Source organism: Cyprinus carpio, chromosome B5 (genome assembly GCF_018340385.1).
Source record: "Cyprinus carpio isolate SPL01 chromosome B5, ASM1834038v1, whole genome shotgun sequence".
Classification (NCBI taxonomy): domain Eukaryota; kingdom Metazoa; phylum Chordata; class Actinopteri; order Cypriniformes; family Cyprinidae; genus Cyprinus; species Cyprinus carpio.
This window is the reverse complement of record NC_056601.1, coordinates 9,060,436-9,081,152: the sequence shown is the minus strand read 5'-3', so window position 1 is coordinate 9,081,152 and position 20,717 is coordinate 9,060,436. Positions and strand designations below refer to the sequence as shown.

At 36.9% G+C, this 20,717-nt stretch overlaps 3 protein-coding genes across 6 annotated transcripts; 2 read left to right on the top strand and 1 right to left on the bottom strand.

The window, feature by feature from the left end:
* coro1cb (coronin, actin binding protein, 1Cb) lies at positions 1 to 10,907 on the top strand. Of its 3 annotated transcripts, XM_042724111.1 has the most exons (12): positions 5 to 1,068; positions 1,717 to 2,826; positions 6,078 to 6,277; positions 6,400 to 6,522; positions 6,601 to 6,730; positions 6,857 to 7,038; positions 7,121 to 7,240; positions 7,328 to 7,432; positions 8,588 to 8,733; positions 9,651 to 9,708; positions 9,970 to 10,212; positions 10,302 to 10,907. In XM_042724111.1, the coding sequence occupies exons 1-12, from the start codon at positions 42 to 44 to the stop codon at positions 10,419 to 10,421; spliced, it is 3,564 nt and encodes a 1,187-aa protein (XP_042580045.1). In that variant the 5' UTR covers positions 5 to 41; the 3' UTR covers positions 10,422 to 10,907. The 3 variants fall into 3 exon arrangements, with proteins under 3 accessions (XP_042580044.1, XP_042580045.1, XP_042580046.1); XM_042724110.1 differs by having other exon boundaries at positions 1 to 2,826; XM_042724112.1 differs by lacking the exons at positions 5 to 1,068; positions 1,717 to 2,826 and adding an exon at positions 3,743 to 3,921.
* Positions 10,908 to 12,957: 2,050 nt separating this feature from the next.
* On the top strand, positions 12,958 to 17,038 carry tmem119b (transmembrane protein 119b). 2 transcript variants are annotated; one of them, XM_019089260.2, is made up of 2 exons: positions 12,958 to 13,142; positions 15,861 to 17,038. In XM_019089260.2, exon 2 carries the CDS (start codon positions 15,898 to 15,900, stop codon positions 16,777 to 16,779), a length of 882 nt encoding a protein of 293 aa, XP_018944805.2. In that variant the 5' UTR covers positions 12,958 to 13,142; positions 15,861 to 15,897; the 3' UTR covers positions 16,780 to 17,038. The 2 variants fall into 2 exon arrangements, with proteins under 2 accessions (XP_018944805.2, XP_042580081.1); XM_042724147.1 differs by having other exon boundaries at positions 12,962 to 13,142; positions 15,883 to 17,038.
* Positions 17,039 to 17,822: 784 nt separating this feature from the next.
* Positions 17,823 to 20,568, bottom strand: iscub (iron-sulfur cluster assembly enzyme b). Its single transcript, XM_042724154.1, has 5 exons — positions 20,415 to 20,568; positions 19,814 to 19,927; positions 18,963 to 19,073; positions 18,749 to 18,827; positions 17,823 to 18,594 (listed from the first exon to the last, which is right to left on the bottom strand). Exons 1-5 carry the CDS (start codon positions 20,508 to 20,510, stop codon positions 18,500 to 18,502), a joined length of 495 nt encoding a protein of 164 aa, XP_042580088.1. The 5' UTR covers positions 20,511 to 20,568; the 3' UTR covers positions 17,823 to 18,499.
* Positions 20,569 to 20,717: the final 149 nt, after the last annotated feature.

The window sequence follows — 20,717 nt, the reverse complement described above, 5'->3', positions numbered from 1 at the left end:
CATAAACTCATGAGTGGGGATATGTGTTCTTCACAGGGGTGATGGGACAGAAACAGGACAAGGAGCTAGGAAAAGAAGACTTCCTGACCGGTGCCGTTAGTGACTATGAGATCTTAAACCAAAGCGAGGAGGAAGCACATTCCAACAGCCCTGAAGAAATAGACCAGAATTTTGTTCACTTGGACACCTCCATACTAGAGCCCTGTCCCGATCAGGAACCAACAAGACCTAATGACAACACCACTGAGCCCTCTTTCAACCAGGGAGAAAAAAAGATCAGACATAGTTATGACACGGATGTTTTGCAGAATGGCAGGACACCAAATCCTCAGCTGAGCCTGGCAGGAGGTCCATGTGCCTCAGAATTCAAAACAGTCACAAGCGACGGATCCGCCACAGACATATTTACTGCTGTGGACCAGCAACGACCTGACAAAACAGACAGAATGACTAACAAAACTCACCTCAAGGATACTCCAAACATGTTAGAAGGTTCGTGTCAAGTGGACTCAGCAGATGATGGCGTGAGCATTGAGAAGAATGAGACACAGGCGCTCTCTGACAGACACAACGGGAGGACAAAAATGAGTGGTGATGTCGAAATAAAGAGGAAATTTTCTTTGGAAGCAGAGAATGTTGATTTACTTGAAAGACAGCCATTCCAGGACAAAGATAAACATGAAATTCAATCCCCAAGTAGTGACAAAATTAGGAGAGGTTGTGACAAAGTTTGCAAAGAAAGTGCTGGAACTGTTCGACACAAAGTAAGTCCTGATGAGGACAGATTTGAGGATTTGGACAGAGCCGATTCTTTATGGACTACTCGTCCATCATTCACTGGGCTCCACTCGAATTCAAGTCGTCCATGGCTTCAGAGTGCCAATAAGCGGGATAGCTTACAGGGAGACAAAAATATCAGTAGAGGTTTGTCAAGAAGAAGTGTTTTACAAGAACCCAATGAAGCCTCACAGACACCCAAAACAACAAACCTCAGAAACAACCAAAGAAACCCAACTTTCCATACACCATTGCTGGGAAAAGAAGAGACAGAATGGAGTGAAACTGAAGGTAAGGATAAAATATTGCATACTCCCTTTGATAAACCTTGTTTATTAAGATCTAGAGTGACAGCATTTGACTCTTTCGACTGTGACACTGTTACTAAACCAACAAATCCAGACACAGCTCTAGTCCCGTTGAGGATTGAGGAGGACTTTGAACAAAAAGTATTAAGCACATTTCATCCAGATTTAAGCCAAAGCAGTACTTTGTTTCACAGTGAGAAGCAAAATGATGACAAAGGGGCATTCACTGTCATGGAAAAACACTCAACAGTCATGTCATCTGAGAGTTTAACTGAATCCAGTGCTAAAAACGTCCCTGTTAGCAATGCGCCTCACCCAGCCAAAAAGGGAGTGTGGGGAGCAGAAGCACCATGTGTGAAAAGAGACACTGAATCTGTTTATCAAAAAGCTGTTCGGTTGAGATCCACAGAAAGAAGGAAAGACTTTGATGGTCATCTTAATGGAAGGCACAATACTTCTTTACTTGAATTAGCAGAGAGAAATGGTAAAATTCAGGGCAAAAGAGTCTGTAATCCAAAGATCTACAAGCTGGATGACATGAACACAGAAACAGAGGCCAAAGAGAATTCTTCCAGCACTAAATGTTTAGATCAAATGATCCTAAATCATTACCATTCTTTTTCTCACTCAGATTTTGATGCAGGTGGCACCGAAAGAGTCGCACAGACAGCTTCTTTGCAACAGGAAAAAGAGCCTCTCTATTTCACAGCTGTGATCACGCCACCACTTCAGATTCATACATTTCCTGATCAGGAGGAGAGGAAGTCATCTGACGTCTCTCATTTGTATGTTCCTCGCGCTGAAAAACAGAGCATGATTACTGACATCCTACCCACAGATGCTCAGACAGAGAAAAAGGCCAAAATCAAAGGAGCACCACCACCTGTTCCAAAGAAACCAAAGAATCCCTTTAAAAAAGCCGTTGGCCGCAAGGAATCTGCTTCTCATTCCACAGAGGAGCCAAGCAAATATTCGGACCTACTGCTCAGAAATATTAAAATGAGCAGAAGGCAGGCAGCACTACAGTCCGTTGAGGATTTTAATACGCATGCATCATGTCTTGATATGTCAACTTATTATATCGATTCCCCATTCTACATGCGCATGTCCTTAGAGCCTGAGGCTGCTGATATTCCAAGATATTATTTAGTCCCGTATGATGAAACTGTTGCACCTGACTGCGATAACTTGATAGAAACTGTCAATGATAAAGAACTAAAAGAAATGGATATGTCTCAGCTGAGACCATTGTTAAAAAAAAGAGCAAAAATGAAGGGCCCACCACCACCTGTGCCGAAGAAGCCTCAAAATCCATTTGCTGAAACAGACACTGAGAAGAACCAAGCAAGCAAAGACTCTGATCTGGAAAATGTGGAACAGCCTTTGAAATATGGTAGTAGACGTGACTCGGAATGCTACATGATGGACATGGAGGATGAAGAAGACTCTAAACCCACCGCAGTCCCAACTAGATATCCTTACGCCGCCTGTCGAATTCCAAGCAGTGATTCTTCTGCTTCAGAGGAAAACGAACTGTCCAGATACAGGCCCGTCTCTGAACTCATCAGAGACAGCAACAAAATCCAGAAGAAAGTGATACATCACATCAGGACAAACATAATGAAAGCCGGGCCAGATGTGACTGTGGGAAGCCAGAGTCTAAAAGTATCGCAGATGAAGACAGCCTTTGATGTACAAACATCTTCCCATAAAATGGAAAGAAGATCCTCGCCAAAGAAAGGTAAGACAGGTTTTCAAGCTCATTGCGTACCTAGTTTTCATAAAGTATACAATTAAAGAATCTTGACGAATGAGACACAGTGAGTTTCAGCATGTAAAAATAAAAAATATATCTCTATACATTAAGATTTTACTTAATATCAGAACACTAATGGAGTTAATAATAGTGTTATGACATTACTTAAACATGCTTACTGCAATAATGGACCTCATTTAGTTTGATTATCTTTGGTAAATATGGGTAAGAAATCATAAGATTAGTCATAATTATTTTATGATATTGGCAGCCATATTATTTAAAATAAAATAAAAATTAAAAACAACACTGTTTTATGAAATAAAAATGTTAATATTTTCTTCATCTATCTTTATGTGGACTTTCACTTAGACACGGTTGCTTTTAGCTCGCTCAATTTTATTCACTGATACTACTTTGGAACAGTATAGCTAAGCTTATTCATAGTGAAAACCACTATAAAATACAAGCCTATAGCTGTCCTTATATTTTACAAAGGAGGTGCCTCAGATCATAATATCTGGGGTGCTTGATATCACAAAGTTTGAAAATCCCTACCCCACACTGAAACAGAAAAATACAGACTCCAAATTAGATTTTAGGGCACATTGCACTTTGTAACATAATCCAACATGAGCATGACTTCATCCTTTTTCACTCTTAACATAATTACCAGAGTCCTGTAAAATTAAAGCACAATTTGTTTATATGCACAAAAGGGAAAAGCTGCTTGGGATCAAGATAGTGTTTGCAATGGAGAGATGCTCGGGGGTATTTCTTTCCATTTCTAAAATGACTTCACCAGTTAAACCACAGTGACCTGTCAAACAGTGCGGTACAGTTTGTACCATTACTTCTCATTCACACACACAACTGATGTCCATGAAGGAGGACATGAGGAGGAGGGGAGGGGAGAGGAGAACAAGGGCGTTTTCTCCCGTTCATTCAGAATAAAGGAGAGGAGGGAAGCTATTGTGGCTAGCCGCAATTCACTGAGACAGTCACCAGCACAACTGAATCTGTGAGAAAATAAATTAATGCATTGAATTTGACGCTGTGAGAGACGTAGTACTGATAAAGGTAAGCGTTTTGCGTTTGGTCATATTAATGCAAGGTAGGTCAGTGGTGCAGTAGCCTCTACTGGAATGCTAGCTCGATTTTAGCAAGCATCTCTGAATTAAAACAAGCTCTGGAAACAGCTAGGACATAACCGAGAAAAAAAAAACAACTTGCGCTGGTGCATGTGCACTTGCAGGCGTTTCGGCTCATTTAGCGGCATGTGAGACGGCATCCAGCCTTTGATTTTAATGCATACGGCGAGATAAGCAGAAATAGTGAGATATTAATTGAAAGTTGACCATCACGACCTGTGCCGGGTAGATAGCACGCCTCCACTTCAAAGCGGCGCGTTGCATTTCGCCTGCGCCTGCAAATAAAAACACGCACGGCTCAAAACAAGATACATAACTGATGATTTTTCTGCTGTTTTCATTCATTTGTTCGGTTAGCGGTTAGCTCGTTTCCTCACACCAGCAGAAGCCTGCACATCTATCGTTAATGTCATGTTTTTTCATTCTCACTCTTGCACTATATGCGAAAATCTTATCCTTGTCTTCATCTTTACTCTACATCTTAATTTATCTTTTAGTAACGTTAGATTGTTAGTGGTATGTGTGTTTTTCTTCGCCGGGATGATGATGATGATCATCATCATCATCAATAACGCAGCTCGGCCATTAGAAAGCAAACACACACCGCCATACATCTGACCTATTTCCAAAAGCACATCCATGACTTTATTGTGATGACTACGTTACGTTTTATTCTCACAAACACAGCTGTTTGGAATCGTTTTTGTTTATTATTAGTGTTATTAATGGTGGAAGCTGTTATTTATGAAGACACCGCCATCAATCAGGGCCCTAACAGTTCAACATCTAAACCAATGCTTCAGATAATGCACATAACATAAAGGTGGCTCAAATATAACCAGTGATTATTAATGTATAATTATGAACATCAGTTTGTTTTTCAGTGTATTATACCCTTTATAACACTGGTTAGGAATAAGCATGCTGGCTGTCTCAAAATCTGGCTAACTAGATAGCATTTTTTATTTTTTATTTTTTTGCATCACACTGTTGTTGGTGTTTGTTGCTTATTAAGAATTATGCTTTTTGGCAGCTCATTAGGTTTTGATCTTTTAGGAATTTACTATGTGAATTCTATCTTTATTTTACCCTGGTTAATAAATAAACAATACAAATTTAAATCTGTTCAAAAAAGAGAATGTTTACATTTATAGGGTACATATGATGAGTGAAATTTGTGCTAAAATATGTGATCCAGGACCACAAAACCAGTCATAAGGAGCACGGGTATATTAGCCAACAAAATATTGTATGGGTCAAAATTATACATTTTTCTTTTATGCCAAAAATCATTAGGATATTAAGTAAAGATCAGGTTCCATGAAGATATTTTGTAAATTTCCTACTGTAAATATATCTAAACTTAATTTTTGATTAGTAATATTAAATTAAAGGCGATTTTCTCAGTATTTTGATTATTTTTATTAATTTTTTTGCACATCAGATTCTAGATATTTAAATAGTTGTATATCGGACAAATATTGTCCTATCCTAACAGACCATACATCAATGGAAAGCGTATTCATTCAGCTTTCATATGATGTATAAATCTCAATTTAAAAAAATTGACCCTTATGACTGGTTTTGTGGTCCAGGATCACATATGTGCTTCAACAAATGTACTTTTTATAGTATTAACTAATTAAAAGAAATCGTTTTTTAATCAAATAAAGGATATCAAATATATGTCACTTTAATTACTTATTACTGTAATTAATTGCTTATTACTTATTTAGTAATTTAAATATTCAGTCATTAGAGCATGGTTTTCTCATATGAAGATGAATGTTTCTACACAGTGGCACACACAAAACTGCCTTTGACTTCTCCCCTTGTCTTTTATGGAGAAATGCATATACAGGGTGAAATGGAAAACCAATTCCCAGTGCTCTCTAGCTGACCGCTCATCTTACCCTAATATGATACACTGTAAATATTAAGTCTGAAAGCAAAAGAAAAACATTGAACATCTGCCATTAAGAATGTGTTATACTGCAAAATATAAAAACTGTCGGGTATTTAAATATTTAATAAATAAAGTGCAATTGTAAAGATGACAACATTTCTCTTCTCTTGTGTTTTCAGAAATGATCAGACGAGTGGTACGACAGAGTAAATTCCGTCATGTGTTTGGTCAGGCGGTGAAGAATGACCAGTGCTATGATGACATTAGGGTTTCGCGGGTTACCTGGGACAGTGCCTTTTGTGCAGTAAATCCCAAATTTGTTGCTATTATTGTGGAGGCTAGTGGGGGTGGAGCTTTCCTCGTTCTGCCTCTGCAAAAGGTAAGGGATAACTGCATATATGCTCACTCAGCATTTATGCAGTTAGTAATTTGAATAAGCGTAGCTGGTCAGAATTATGCAAGATGAGACATAAATCCATGCTCTCTGTTTCCTGTTTGCAGACGGGTCGTATTGACAAGGCCTACCCCACTGTTTGTGGTCACACGGGCCCTGTGCTGGACATCGACTGGTGCCCACACAATGATCACGTCATCGCCAGCGGTTCTGAAGATTGTACAGTAATGGTACGTTAGGCTACATCCTCTAATAAAGATCCTGCGTTGAGTGATTATTATACAAATATTTGCATTTTTGTCACACAGGTGTGGCAGATCCCCGAGAACGGCCTCGCCGCACCTCTTTCTGAGCCAGTCGTGGTCTTAGAGGGTCACTCCAAGAGGGTGGGCATTGTGACGTGGCATCCAACAGCCCGCAATGTTCTGCTAAGTGCAGGTAAGAGATTTTAAAAGCGAGTGCACTACATAAAAACCCTAACTTTTATCATCTTGAACATCACAAATATGTTATGTTGCGTGACTGAATGATCAAAAACCAATTTTGTCTTTCCTCCTCTGTCAGGATGCGATAATCTAGTCATCATTTGGAACGTGGCCACAGGAGAAGCTCTGATCAACCTGGAGGACATGCATCCTGATGTGATCTTCAGCGTCTGCTGGAGTCGCAACGGCAGCCTCATTTGCACTGCATGCAAGGATAAGAAAGTGCGCGTTATCGATCCACGCAAGGGAAAGATCATTGCGGTAAGTGCAAACATCTCGGAATTACAATGAAGACTCTTTATTTCCACAGTTCTTTGTGTCTCACTGGCATTGATGATCACAGGAGAAGGATAAGGCCCACGAGGGGGCACGGCCCATGAGAGCCATCTTTCTGGCTGATGGAAACATCTTCACCACCGGTTTCAGTCGTATGAGTGAGCGGCAGCTAGCCTTGTGGAATCCAGTAAGGCAAAATAAATACATTTCCATGTTTTTGAAAAATGACTGCAATTTACGCTTTCATTAAATATTATGATGTTCCTCTCTTTAAAAAAACATGGAGGATCCGATATCAGTGCATGAAATGGACACCAGCAATGGAGTGTTGCTTCCATTCTATGACCCTGACACTAATGTGGTCTACCTGTGTGGAAAGGTGAGCAAGTTTTTATGTGAGTTCGGCAATCTTATATTAACCCGTTTAATTCCAAATTTTTCCCAGACATGAAAATATCCAAACAATGTGTCATTAGTAACCCTTTGAAATAATCAATAATTATTTTTTGCATTTTTTTTGGAAAAGTGTGTGAAAAGTTGTGTTTTATGTTGGGTCACAATTGTGACCGGTGGGATAATGTGTGTACTGAAATAACATACATCAAAATTCATAAAAATCTTAACACATCTAATCCCAACTATTTTAAAACATTCTATCACAACCAATATTCACAAAAAAACATAAAAAAACATTGATAGGAACACTGAGTTAAAAAATAAAAAAAATCAACCATCACTGCATTTCAAAATTGTTACTTTTTTTGTAAAATATAACATAAAATTTTTATATTCATGGTTCAAGTATTCCAACATCATTATTGTAAATTTTTTGTAACATTTGAATTTTTAATTTAGTGCAATATTTTGTCATTGCAACATGTTATTGTCATTTTTACTAGCAACTGCCATTGGATTTATATTGCATATCTAAGTTCACTGTTATACCACCGGTCACTATTGTGACCATCAACATGTTTACTCATTCTATGACCACACTCAACAAAACTGAATATATGTGAATGCATGTATTAATACTAGACACCCTAAAGATCATATGTATCAAAAATCTTTGTCATATATTTATGTTAAGACACTTTACTAGCCTTTAGTTTTGGAGCTTTGATGCAGCCATCATCTTCTCAAGGTGCAAACAGGAAATAAGCTGCTCTGGTCATGTGAAAATTTGCACTAATCATGTGAAACTGCACTTATTTAATTGAGACCCTTTCTTTTTTCTATATTTGCAGGAAGTGCACTTAAACATCGGTCAGTAAGATTTTTAGAGCTTTATAAATGAAACCTTTTTTACGCTCACTATTGTGACCGGTGGAATTAAACGGGTTAATAATTAATGCTGTACATCTTCATTTTTGTGTTTTTAGCATTTTAATGAAGGTTATGTTTATGCAACGAAATTTGAATAATTTTGGCCCCCCCTAGAAATCGAGAACCACTGGCTTTGCCTCAGTTGTGTGATGTCATTCTATATATAGTATGTATATTTTAAAACAAGTGAAATCTTGTTTTCTGTTTGGGTGACAGCAGTATCCGTTACTTCGAGATCACAGACGAGGCACCGTTTGTGCACTACCTCAACACGTTTTCCAGCAAGGAGCCCCAAAGAGGCATGGGCTACATGCCTAAAAGAGGCCTAGATGTCAACAAGTGTGAGATAGCCAGGTATGCACGATTTGCACAGGTATTTCTTTTAAGTGTTACTTTTGAAACGAGAAAACAGACACAAGGTTTTCAGCAAGTGTTTGTGGTCTTAGATTCATTCAGAGTATCTGAATTGTTTGAGGGGCTCATTGCCATGTTAGAATCTAGATATTTTTCGAGAAACTAAACTGACTTCAGGCTAGTATTGTTGTGATTATGGCTCTCAGCTAGGTTGATTTTATTTCTCCAGTAGGGGGAGTCATTAGTCTGTCATTGACTATAAAATCATGGTTTCATGCTGTGGCTCCTAAAGGTCAATGGAATGTTATTTGACTACTAATGATTACTGTAAGGATCATTAAATTTATGATTCATTTTGTCATAAGGGTGTACATTCTGTGTTTAATCTTTGTCGGAAATTAATATATCTATAATATTTGTATTAAAGTGACACTGAAGACTGGAATAAAGACATAGGAAAATGTGTTTTAGTGAGAAACATATAAATAATAAATATATTTATTATATTTAGTGTATATATATATATATATATATATTTATTTCAATAATTGTTTTCCATTTTTATTTATATTAAAAATGTAATCTATTCCTGTGATGGCAAAGCTGAATTTGCGGCATCATTATTCCAGTCTTCAGTGTCACGTTATCCTTTAGAAATCATTCTAATATCCCGATTTTGTGCATACATTTACATATAAATGTATTAAAAACAGTTGTGCTGCATATTATTAATATTATTATCATAATTTTTTTTAGGATCCTTTGATGACTATAAAGTTCTAAAGAACAGCATTTATTTGAAAAAGAAATCTTTTATAACATTGTAAATGGAAAAAGTAAAAACATTGTAAACGTTTTTTAGATTAAGATTGTGCTTATTACCATAACACCAATAACATGTCTGTTGTTTCTCACAGGTTTTATAAACTTCATGAGAGAAAGTGTGAACCAATTATCATGACTGTTCCTAGAAAGGTACTTTTCAGAGTATTTTACTGTATATTAAAACAATGATTGTTAATGGTAATGTTCAGTTGATACGTTTTTATTTGTTTTGTGTTTAGTTTTACAAGCAAAGCTCAATCAAAGTGTGATTTAATTGTCATTAACTGATGAAGAAAAGGGAAGGCACTTGGTTTCAGTTAACATTAAAGCAGCAGATGTTTTCAGAGAAAACAAACAGCATGAATCCAAAATACTCATTACGGTATTTCCTGTCTCTTTGGTTTTTGGCAGTCAGACCTCTTTCAGGATGACCTCTATCCGGACACAGCAGGTCCAGACCCGGCGCTAGAGGCTGAGGAGTGGTTTGAAGGCAAGAATGGCGAACCGATCCTGATCTCGCTCAAACACGGTTATGTTCAGGGCAAGAACCGCGACCTCAAAGTAGTCAAGAAAAATTTGTTGGATAACAAGGCACCCAAGAAGGTGGAGGAGCCAGCAACTCCCCAGAAACCTGCCTCTCCTCAGCTAACCAGAGTAAGGATGATGCTTCATTGACTCTTTCTTATTTTTCCCACTAATAATTGGCACTAAAACACATTTTCCTGTTTTATTTTGCTTTGCAGAAGAATGAAGTGAAGTTAGAGGAGCTGCTGCGAGAAGTTAAGTCCATTAGAGATCTGGTCACGCTGCAGGACAGGAGAATCACCAAACTGGAAGAGCGACTGGCTAAAGTGGGAATCTAAGACACTGCTGGTGGTCTGAGCCATAGCATCAGTATGGAGAAAGAGAGATTCAGTTGGGCAGGGGGGGCAGTCACTGCCAAAATTTCTCAATTTGACTCGATCATTCCGCTTGATGTTTCTCACAAGGACAACTTCAAGCAACATTCCAAGATGGACTTTTACTTTTTGTCAAGTCTCCCCCAAGCATTCGCATAGCAGAAGCAAAGTTGTGGCAATGAGTGATCACTGGTTTTAACTGATGTTTTACATTTTGTTAAAAATTTTCTTACTTCTTTTGTTATTGTAACATTGTTTCCATGAGTATTCTGATATTAACCGGTATGTTACAGAGTGTCATTGTATATACACATCAGTATTTCTCTTTTCTTTTTTGTTGTGCTGCCAAATTTGAGGTGAATCTGTCACCTCTCCTTTTATTTCTACTATTATATGTTTTTCCCAGTTGTAGATAGTGGCTTATTAAAAAACAAGACATCAGCAGAAAAAGCGGAACTGTGTGGATATGATTGTAAAGGCAACTAATCATAGATGATAAGGATATGATTTAGTGAAATGTTCATAACCGTTCAAATTCAACTTTTAGGATTCATCAGGATTTAATTGGAAATTAAGTCCAAATGATGTCCCTTGTCATGATCATGCTGGAGTATTAATTCATTTCCTCCACTGGCTGCTTTGAGATCATCATCATTGATTATAAAGCATCCAACAACAGGGTTTTTCAAAAATATAACACAGTCAGTTACAGTATATCCAAAAGCAATAACTTCATGTTGCAGAATGAATGTGAACGTAAACCTAAACCTGTTAGACTTTGGGGCAAGTATCGTTGAAAATGCATTCTGTGTGCATATTCTTCAAAAATAAAAAACTTACCGCTGTAACTTGATAGTAATTATGAAATTACTGTTGCACCTCAGGAAATAATCCCTCTGTAGTCAGAAACATTGGATGCTTAACACTTGCCAGTTGCATGAGTTTTTTCCCACAGAAATAGTAGGAAATGGCTTCTTTTTTTTGCGTCATTATCCATGTTCTCCAGTTTGCCCCCGCTTTCGAAATTATCCTCATGTTACAAAATATTGGACTGACACATGCTCTGATAAGTGAACTTGGCTTTAAGAGGCAGTGGCTACCTGCGAGCTCTTCTGATGTACATGTACTGTAAATGTATTGGTGCCTCTATGTGTGTTTCTGGTTTTAGACAGACCTCCTCAGTTGACCACTGCTGGAGGACAACATAAAAAAAAAAGAACACATATCTGTTCCCTAAACAGTCTTGTGCATGCATTCCAAACTTCACCTAAAATAAAAAAGGTCGGCTCTAGACAATAAATCTTTTCATTCAGAATTCTTCATGAAGTCTGCTGTCAGTGTCTTGTTTGTTGGATGGTTTACAATGAGGTCATGAAACTGAACAACCAAAATCTCATGTTTACCAGTATAAAAAGTTGATAGTATATGGCTGGCTTGAATACTTGATTATGATTAGTTAATCATGTCATTTATTGGTCAGATATTTCCTAATATTCCCCATCATCAGTCCGCTCTTTCAGGGAACTGAAATATCTTGTGACGCTATTAATGATTGTAGTGAAAATGACCTCATTCTTCCTGTTGCTATGCTTATAGTTTTGTACACTGACTATTTGCTATTTTAGTTTTGTATATTGTAATGACTTTAAAATAGAATACACAGGTCAAATTATTTTAAAATTCCAACACAAATCTGTATTTTATGTCCACAATATCCCAAGACCCTTAGTAAAAGACATTTCTTTTTATTTAGTTATTTCAGAAGCATGTAAATACATGTATTTGCTATTTCTGTTCACAGCAAGGTTTATTATTCTGCTGTAAAGAAAGAATGACATGAAAAAAGACAAAACATCCTTCAGCCTCAACTCTCAAGATTAGCTTAGGTTATCAGAAAGCAGATGTTTTAACAATCTTGTTTGTGCAAGATACATGCCTCAAAGGACTGGCATGTTGAAAACTAATTCTGAGGAGCCTATAGGAAAGGCTATACATTCCTACAGACAAGCCTCAAAATATGTTTTTTTGAATATTGAGACGGTACCTTTAAGTCTCACGTTTCCAGCACAAAATATTGCTATACTTTGGGTTTGAGACTTGCCACAGCAGCCCTATATATCTCAGGTCTCAACACCCTGTCCATTGTTCCAGCAGTGGCTCACAGCACGCGTGCCCTCTCCCTCTCCCCCGTGGACCATGTGAACACAGGAAACATAAAGTTCTTCCTCAGGGAACTGATAGCTTCTGTTTGAAGGCCAAAAACAAATCCAAAGTATTTTACAAGGGACCACCAATGTCTAAATTTAGATTTAATGTTAAGTTTTAAAGGCCCTTTTGTTTTTAGTTTGAAGAATGAAAATGAGAATGTAGAGTCTGTGCTACATCTGGTGGCTTGAAGTTCTCCAGTGCACAGGCAGTGGGAAAAAAAACTCGGCTCTCCCCCAAACAGCCTTAACGAGAACAGTGTGTCTGGACATGGCCCAGTCTGTCTTCTTGGGACGGAGTAGAAGCAGGAGGAGGAGGAGGGGAGAACAGGAGTTTCTTCCCCCCTCACCAATCCAACTGTTCTTCATCGCGCAGTCTGTAACAACAGACATCCAGCTTGAGAGGAGGAAACAGCAGACGCTTTCTTCTCCATGTTAGATCCTCTTCAGTCGGCATGTTTTAAAACAACAGCACTTGAAAGTAAGTAAAGAACTCTTTCGTTTCGACAATACTTTTGTCTGTTTTCTATTTTTTTATTAATATCATTCCTGTCCATGTAAAGATAGACAGATGACTTACCTTACAGGAATGCACAGCTTTAAAAAGTTCATGTCCAGATGTGGCTACCTAAGTTTAGATCTAGAATGGACTCTCACAGTTGATTTTGGCCAGATGACCCTTCTTCTTCTTTTTTTTTTTTTTTTTTTTAATATTACATAAATTACATAAAAGCGAGTGTGTGTGCTAAGGACAGAACTTTCTGATGTTTGGAAATTCTTTGAAGCCAACATAACAACACAGAGAAAGACTAATATAAATGCTGCATGTGTGCATGTGTGCGTGTGTGTGTGTGTGTGTGTGTGTGTGTGTGTGTGTGTGTGTGTGTGTGTGTGTGTGTGTGTGTGTGTGTTTGAGAGTGAGGCGCCACATGAGCTTGATACTATTTCCATTGTGCTCCAAATGCCCAGTGATGATTATGGTTGTCAGCTTGAGCACAGATGGCACAGAGTGGAGAGACCCCAGATGAAATATCTTTGCTTAAAGAAACAAACCATCATAAATTATATTGGTTCACCAGCTGTCTTTTGTAAAACTATACTATATTTATCTGAACTTTTTTTTTTTTGGTTACACTTCACAGTAATATTCACTTATTTTATATATTTATATATATTTATATTTATTTATTTAAAGCAATTTAACATTACTTTAAATATTTTTATATTAATTTCTACATTTACTTATACAACATTTTATGTTGTATACATTAACATTATGATAATCAGTATAAATCATGAATAAACATAAATAAGCAATTAACTAGTACAATTACCAATAAAAAAAATGGTTGTTTATTGTTAGTTCGTTATAGGAAAATTAACTAATGGTAATGAACTGAACCTTATTGTAAAGTGTTTCCATTTTTTTCCTTCATCAAAAGTAATTTTATGTTAAATGTAAGAAATATCTATACAAAAACTGGAACTTGTTGAGTTGAGGATGTTTATTCAGCTTGTATTGATGGTACAGAAACTGAAACTTTAATGTTCATGAAACCTCAAAGAATGAGTGCACATGTAGGGACTGATGTTCTGCTGCAGTTGCTCAGAACATAATGCATCTGGCTCAGAATCCAATGAGGTTTCCATGTGGTGCTTTGAATTTTGATTGCACCACAGGAAAGACATAAGACAACTGCAGTGAATGAGTGTCATGAAGTAAGAACATACCAAAGTCTCCGATTTTAACTATTTATCATTGAAGTTTATAGTGAAGTGACATACAGCCAAGTATGGTGACCCATACTCAGAATTACTATTCATCTTACAACACCAAAAAAGCAAACACACACACACAGTGAACACACACCCGGAGCAGTGGGCACCCATTTATGTTGCGGCACCCGGAGAGTAGTTGGGGGTTCGGTGCCTTGCTCAAGGGCACCTCAGTCGTGGTATTGAATGTGGCGAGTGCGCTGTACATTCACTCCCCCGAACCTACAACCTTTGGATTGCAAGTCCGACTCTCTAACCATTATGCCACAACTTCCCCTTTAAGTTACTGGGTCCAAGTCAATAACATTTCAGCTAACAAAAATACTTTCTAAGGACAAGTTATGAAAATGTATGTTATTTCTAAATTTGAAAAATATTTATTTTTATTGATTATACAAACTCGAAATGTAATTTATTTAATGTTATTTATTTATTTACTTTATTTATTGTCTATTTACTGACATATCACTCAACACTTACTGATTTAAAAAATGTAATGCACAATGCACATTTCTATTGATGAGGTCTTTAAATGCCAGATATTTAAAATGTACCTAAATTATACTTATATAGTTCCTATAGTTCCACTTTTAGCACAATCAAATATACTTCAGTATTTCTTTAGTTAGACTTAAGCAATACTTTCTTACAATTAAAGTGCATTGAGTACAAAATTAGTTGTTCCAGTTTAGCAGATTTTAAGTATACCAGTTTAGGGATATGTGAATAATATATAAATCTATTTGTAGTATAGCATGAAATCAATGTATTTCAGATACATTTTTGTATATTTATTTTTCATTAGGGAAGGCATCTGTAAAGGCTTTTCAATCGACCATTTGGCCAAATTGTTAATTGTTTCAGTAAAATTAACCACATTCAATTAATCTGATGTAAGGGCTTTTTATGTGATTTCATTTTATCACAACGGATTGTTTTTTCATTAACTCACTAATGTAATGTTTTGTTCATATTGTCAGCATATGTGCCCGTGTTTTTATACACAAATCGAAAAAAAAAACATTGGTGCCAAAAAGGTGCAAGTGACTTTTTTTAAAAATTCAATTTCTTTTTTCTGAATAAATGTTAAAATAGTATTCAATAAATATCCTGTCATCCATATTTGTACACATTTTTAGTATAAAAGATTGAAATCAGTACACAAAATCAGATCAAACCATATAAAATTTTCTGTTTTGGCCCTCCTGTAAAGTTGGTGAAATGTCACTTATGCCCTTCTGGTTCTCACCCCTCGATATGTATGTGTACTGTGTATATACACACACACACACATATTTTGAAAATATTTGCATGTATACACATTTATATATTTATATTCTTATATTTGATATTATATATAAATATAATATATAAAAATTACACAGTTTTCACACAAAAACTTTTATTTTGGATGGTTTGACAGCGCTACTTTTCAACCATCTCAGGTATTCAGTCACAGGATGGACCACTCAGCTCTGCACTGCCTCATCGGCCTGTCCGTCATTCTGCTAACCAGGCTCCCCACTTATGCCACCCCATTCATTTCTAATGACTCTTTGGAGGGCAGTGGACAGTGGGGCTCTGGAAGCACAGACCTGACCCCCACACCCACCATTTCCGTCTTCAATGAATCAGTGAAGTCCACCTCCATAGATGGAGAAAAACATAGCAAATCATTCTTGGATCAGCTGGTGGACTTCTTACAAGAGAACCACCTTCCCATAATCGTCATTACCACATTACTTTTTCTCATCATCACCATCCTCTGCTCAGCTGCCATCTTGAGTCGCAGACGTAAAGTCAGCACCTACTATCCTTGCGCTTTCCCTCCCAAGATGTATGTGGACGAGCAAGACAAGACCGGAGGAGCACGCTTCTTCAGCGAAGTCCCAGAGAAAGCCAACTCCAGCTCCAGTGAGGAGCCAGTGAATTTAGCCAGGCAGCTCCAAGAGGACATTATGCTGGCTACCAAGAACCTCCGAACGCCAATCAAGACCCCATGGAAGGAAAAGAATGAAGTGGCGGAAGACCAAAAACATGCAGAAGATGAGGGAAGTGCTCAGTTTGATAAGAGTCAAGAGGAGAGCTGTGGCTCACTAGAGGACAAGACCACAAATCAGTCTGCTGTTGGGGATACTGTGGAAAAGAGCTGCCCCAGCAGGTCCCAGGACAGTATCCCCGCTTGTGACATGGAAAAGACTGACCCCTCAGACTCCGGGCCCCCTGAAGAGAGCAAACATTCATCTGGGCCAGAGAATTCTGAGATCCAAGAGGACATGAACAAACAGGATGTTGCTACTTCAGGCTCACCATTTATCAGTGAAGAGAAAACCGCATTTTAGCTTGGACATTTTTAAAGCCTTAAAGGAAAAATACAGACCAAAGTGAATTTCTTGCACGTGTTGTAAAAAATAATAATAATAATAATAAAAAAAAAAAAGTAGTATAAAGTTTCAATGAAATTGTTCATGAAAAATACATGGTTTTAATTTTGTTTGTAAAACTTTGATTTTCCAAATATAAATGTAATAATCTGTTACTTAAGAGTAAATGATATTAACGGATGCCTATTGGGCAAGACATTAAAACTGCTTTTTAAATGTTGGTTGTCATGAATTCCCTTTTATTTGACGATGACTCTTTAACCCTAAATCATAAATGATTTTTATTCTTGTTTGCTTTACTCTCTATTATTAGCGATGACATCCATAAAGACTGGAAAGGTTAGGGTCGGGGAAGTAGATTGCGTGCACTATAAACACACACATCCACAAAATAAAACCAGCACACTTACTACTCCAATTAAGGAGACAAGTCTAAGTGTAGAAAAGCTTTGCTGTGAGTCAGCTTATTGTTTACACATTCTGTCTCGAAGTATTTCCTTTCAAGGTTGAGAGGTATTCAGCCACAGCAAGACCCATGCCACCTTTCAAACAGTTTAGTCTAAGTCTCAACACGTTCTTTATGAAGAACACAATATTCTTAATAAACTTACTACCAGATTTGACCACATTTCATACTTCATTATTTGAAAGTCTAAGACAATCTGCCACCCAGAATTTCTAAAAAAAAAAAAAAAAAAAAAAAAAAAAAAAAAAAAAAAAAAAAAAAAAAAAAAAAAGTCAACAAATGCTGGCCAGTGCTTTAACTCCACTGATAGTTTGCTTCCGATCTACTGAAGCTGCAGATCTGTTGGTATGTCACTTATAGCATAACGGTTAATGAAACAAACCTCAAATTGAGATGTATAATCACATTTTCAAATGAAAACCATATACTAGCCATGCTGAAACCAGGTACAATGCAAAATCAGTTCATCACTGTAAATTAGCATCATATTTCTAGATTCCACAGGTATGCAATATTAATTCCAGTGCCCACATGATTGAGGTTTACACATGCTTTATTTAAAATACTGATGTTTGAAAGGCCATCAAATGAAAGCCCAGCAGCATAAATCACCATCATAAATCACATCTTCGTTCTTTCAAACTAAAATAGAATAAGATAATTTGTGCGTGTTCAGCTAGCAAGTGAAATCACGGACACTCTTTTTCATTACATCAACATATCTATAACAAATATGGCTTCGACTGTAACAGTGTGGGTCAGTACTTTTACATTGTGCGTTTAAAAGACTGGCTACAGTGCAAGAGTTGAAGAGAGCTTTGTCTAAACTCAAAGGGAGGATAAAGAGCACTGATTCTCAACTGGTTTTGTTTCAAGACCCCGATTTTACAATGGATATCAAATGGTGATCCAACCTCAATTGCTGAGATTCATTACAATTGCCATGAACTGTGCAGACTCAACAGTATGCAAAATCAATAACATCGCACAGCGGAAGAAAATAAATGCATTGTTCTCTTCCAAGACATTAAGCCTTTTTTTTTTGGCTTATTTTAACTTTGCATGTTTATACGTTTAGTTGGATTTTAATACTGGAATTTAGCACTGTTATTTTCCTGCTCCCCACGACCCAATCAGAACAGACCTGAAACCCCTTTTGGTCGTGAAGCACACCAGTTGAGAACCACTGATTTAGAGGATCAAGTGCGCCTCCTAGTTGCGGGCCATGGCGGTCTTCTGACCCAGTTCAACTTCCTGTTTCAGACGGTAGTCTGCCAAAGCTGCTTTAATGGCATCCTCAGCCAACACTACAAAGCACAGAGAACAAGTTCAGTTACAGAACAGGAACATCATAAGTAAAATTTGTATTATGCATATAAATGTTACTTTTATCAACTGGAGCAGCAAATATAATGCAAGTAAATATTACACAAACACAAATCAAATTAAAAGGACACTTACTTGAGCAGTGCAGTTTGACTGGTGGCAGGCTTAGCTCCTTAGCAATCTCAGTGTTTTTTATCTTAAGGGCTTCATCAATCTGTACATTGATTGAGAATTTTAAGGTTTAATAGTCACATTGCAGATATATATACATATATATATATATATATAGTATAGAGGACAAACATTTGCAACAAAGCAATAGAACCAGCAAATGTGACTGGTTGCTTACATATTTGCCTTTCACCCACTCAGTGGCTAAGGAACTTGAAGCAATAGCAGAGCCACAGCCGAAGGTTTTAAACTTGGCATCTACAATCTTCCCAGCCTCATCCACCTCGATCTAGGTGGGAAAAACAAACATACACTTCAGTTCATCAAATATATGAGCACTGCATCAAGAGTGGTGATAGCTTCCATCATCAGCATTGTGACTCAAACACAGACTTTGGCTATAATGAATAAACTATAAACAATAACTCTGCATTTATCATTTGCTATACAGTGTCAGATAAAGAGTTCATATGAAAAAAAAAAAAAAAAACACAATACAGCTATGAAAAAAAAGGGAAAAATTTAACAGAAGGAGTCTTGTAACCATTATTGTTTTAGAGGTTACCCAATCTGTGTTGTTTATTTATTTATTTATTGTTTTAATTATTTTGGTATAAATTACATATTGTTTGTAAGTTATTATATTTTTGGGTCCACAGTATAATACTAACCAGGGACAAGTGGTACAGATATTATATTCTGTATTGTCCCTGTCAAATAAACAATAAACAGAAAAATCTAAAATATGCTGACTCATCCTGTGTAAGCACTCGATCCAATCTGAGACTTCAGTCATCGTACAGAGAATGAAGATCCTGTAAGATTAATCTGCTTAAATATTATTTACACCATTTTATTTAAGGGTGCAATAAATGTCTGTTTTGTTTCCATTTTTGCTTGTCAAAAAAAAAACCTTCCTTGTCATCAAATGCCTGTGCTATAAAATGACAGTTAATAAACCTACAGATGACTACTTGGGAAGAACTGTAAAGCAGACATTAAACCTATTGTTATGCAAGAGAGGATTACCTGCAGTTTCATCACATCTCCACAAGCAGGGGCACCAACCAAACCTGTGCCCACATTCTTGGCATTTTTATCCAATGACCCCACATTTCTTGGGTTCTCATAGTGATCCACAACCTTTAAAATAAAAATAACATTTAAGGGAGGGGCAAGCTGAGTTATTTGGCTCACAAAGTCAGGATCACGTGTCAGTTCATTTCATGATTACATAAGTCAAAACAAACGACCATGCCGGGCTCCAGTCTCCTTCATTTGACCTAGTTAGATGTGTATTCAATACAAATACCTTAAAATGATGACTTTAGATTTCTAAAGGTTGTCTTATAGATAAAACATGGTCTCATACAAAGAAACAATTAAGTTAATTCTTAATTCTTCAGCTTGTACTAAATGTGATCACAAACGATATAAACTTAAAGAATTAAATCTGAATGAGAACTAAAAAATGCAAAACTTGCTATGTCACATGTTAGTGGTATAAGTACAGTGCAGTGTCATTATGTATCACGAGATGTCAAACATGCAGGAAACCACCTCAAATACATAAGGTCAAATCGAAAAACTTTACTAGCAAATTGCATTGAGTCATACTACTGTAGCTTACCTTTTTGTGATACTCGCATTGCATCCTCAGTTGAGGAGCTGAAAGAGTTTTGAGAATTGCCGGTGACGCGCATTTCTTCGCAAGTGAAGCCGCCATGATATCTGAAATGACGCACTTGAAAACTCAAATAGCGGATTTATACGCCTTTTAGTCTCGTAGATTTCATCAACCATCGCGAGATGTGAGACAAGTGGAGAGCAAATTTTTGGTACAACTTAGTTTTATACCTTTATTATTGATCTATACTTTATATACATCTGTTGTTTTTATTATTGTATATCCTTTATTGTTAAAAAGTATAAG

What these genes read in the sequence shown, in the direction of transcription:
- tmem119b (XM_019089260.2), top strand. Translation starts at nt 15,898, where the DNA reads ATGGACCACTCAGCTCTGCACTGCCTCATCGGCCTGTCCGTCATTCTG.
- coro1cb (XM_042724110.1), top strand. Translation starts at nt 42, where the DNA reads ATGGGACAGAAACAGGACAAGGAGCTAGGAAAAGAAGACTTCCTGACC. An exon ending in GCAAGGGAAAGATCATTGCG is followed by an intron (nt 7,039 to 7,120) that starts GTAAGTGCAAAC and finishes TGATGATCACAG; the next exon opens with GAGAAGGATAAGGCCCACGA. An exon ending in TGGTCTACCTGTGTGGAAAG is followed by an intron (nt 7,433 to 8,587) that starts GTGAGCAAGTTT and finishes GTTTTCTGTTTG; the next exon opens with GGTGACAGCAGTATCCGTTA.
- iscub (XM_042724154.1), bottom strand. Translation starts at nt 20,510, where the DNA reads ATGGCGGCTTCACTTGCGAAGAAATGCGCGTCACCGGCAATTCTCAAA. An exon ending in GAGATGTGATGAAACTGCAG is followed by an intron (nt 19,074 to 19,813) that starts GTAATCCTCTCT and finishes TTTCCCACCTAG; the next exon opens with ATCGAGGTGGATGAGGCTGG. An exon ending in AGTCAAACTGCACTGCTCAA is followed by an intron (nt 18,595 to 18,748) that starts GTAAGTGTCCTT and finishes TGTGCTTTGTAG; the next exon opens with TGTTGGCTGAGGATGCCATT.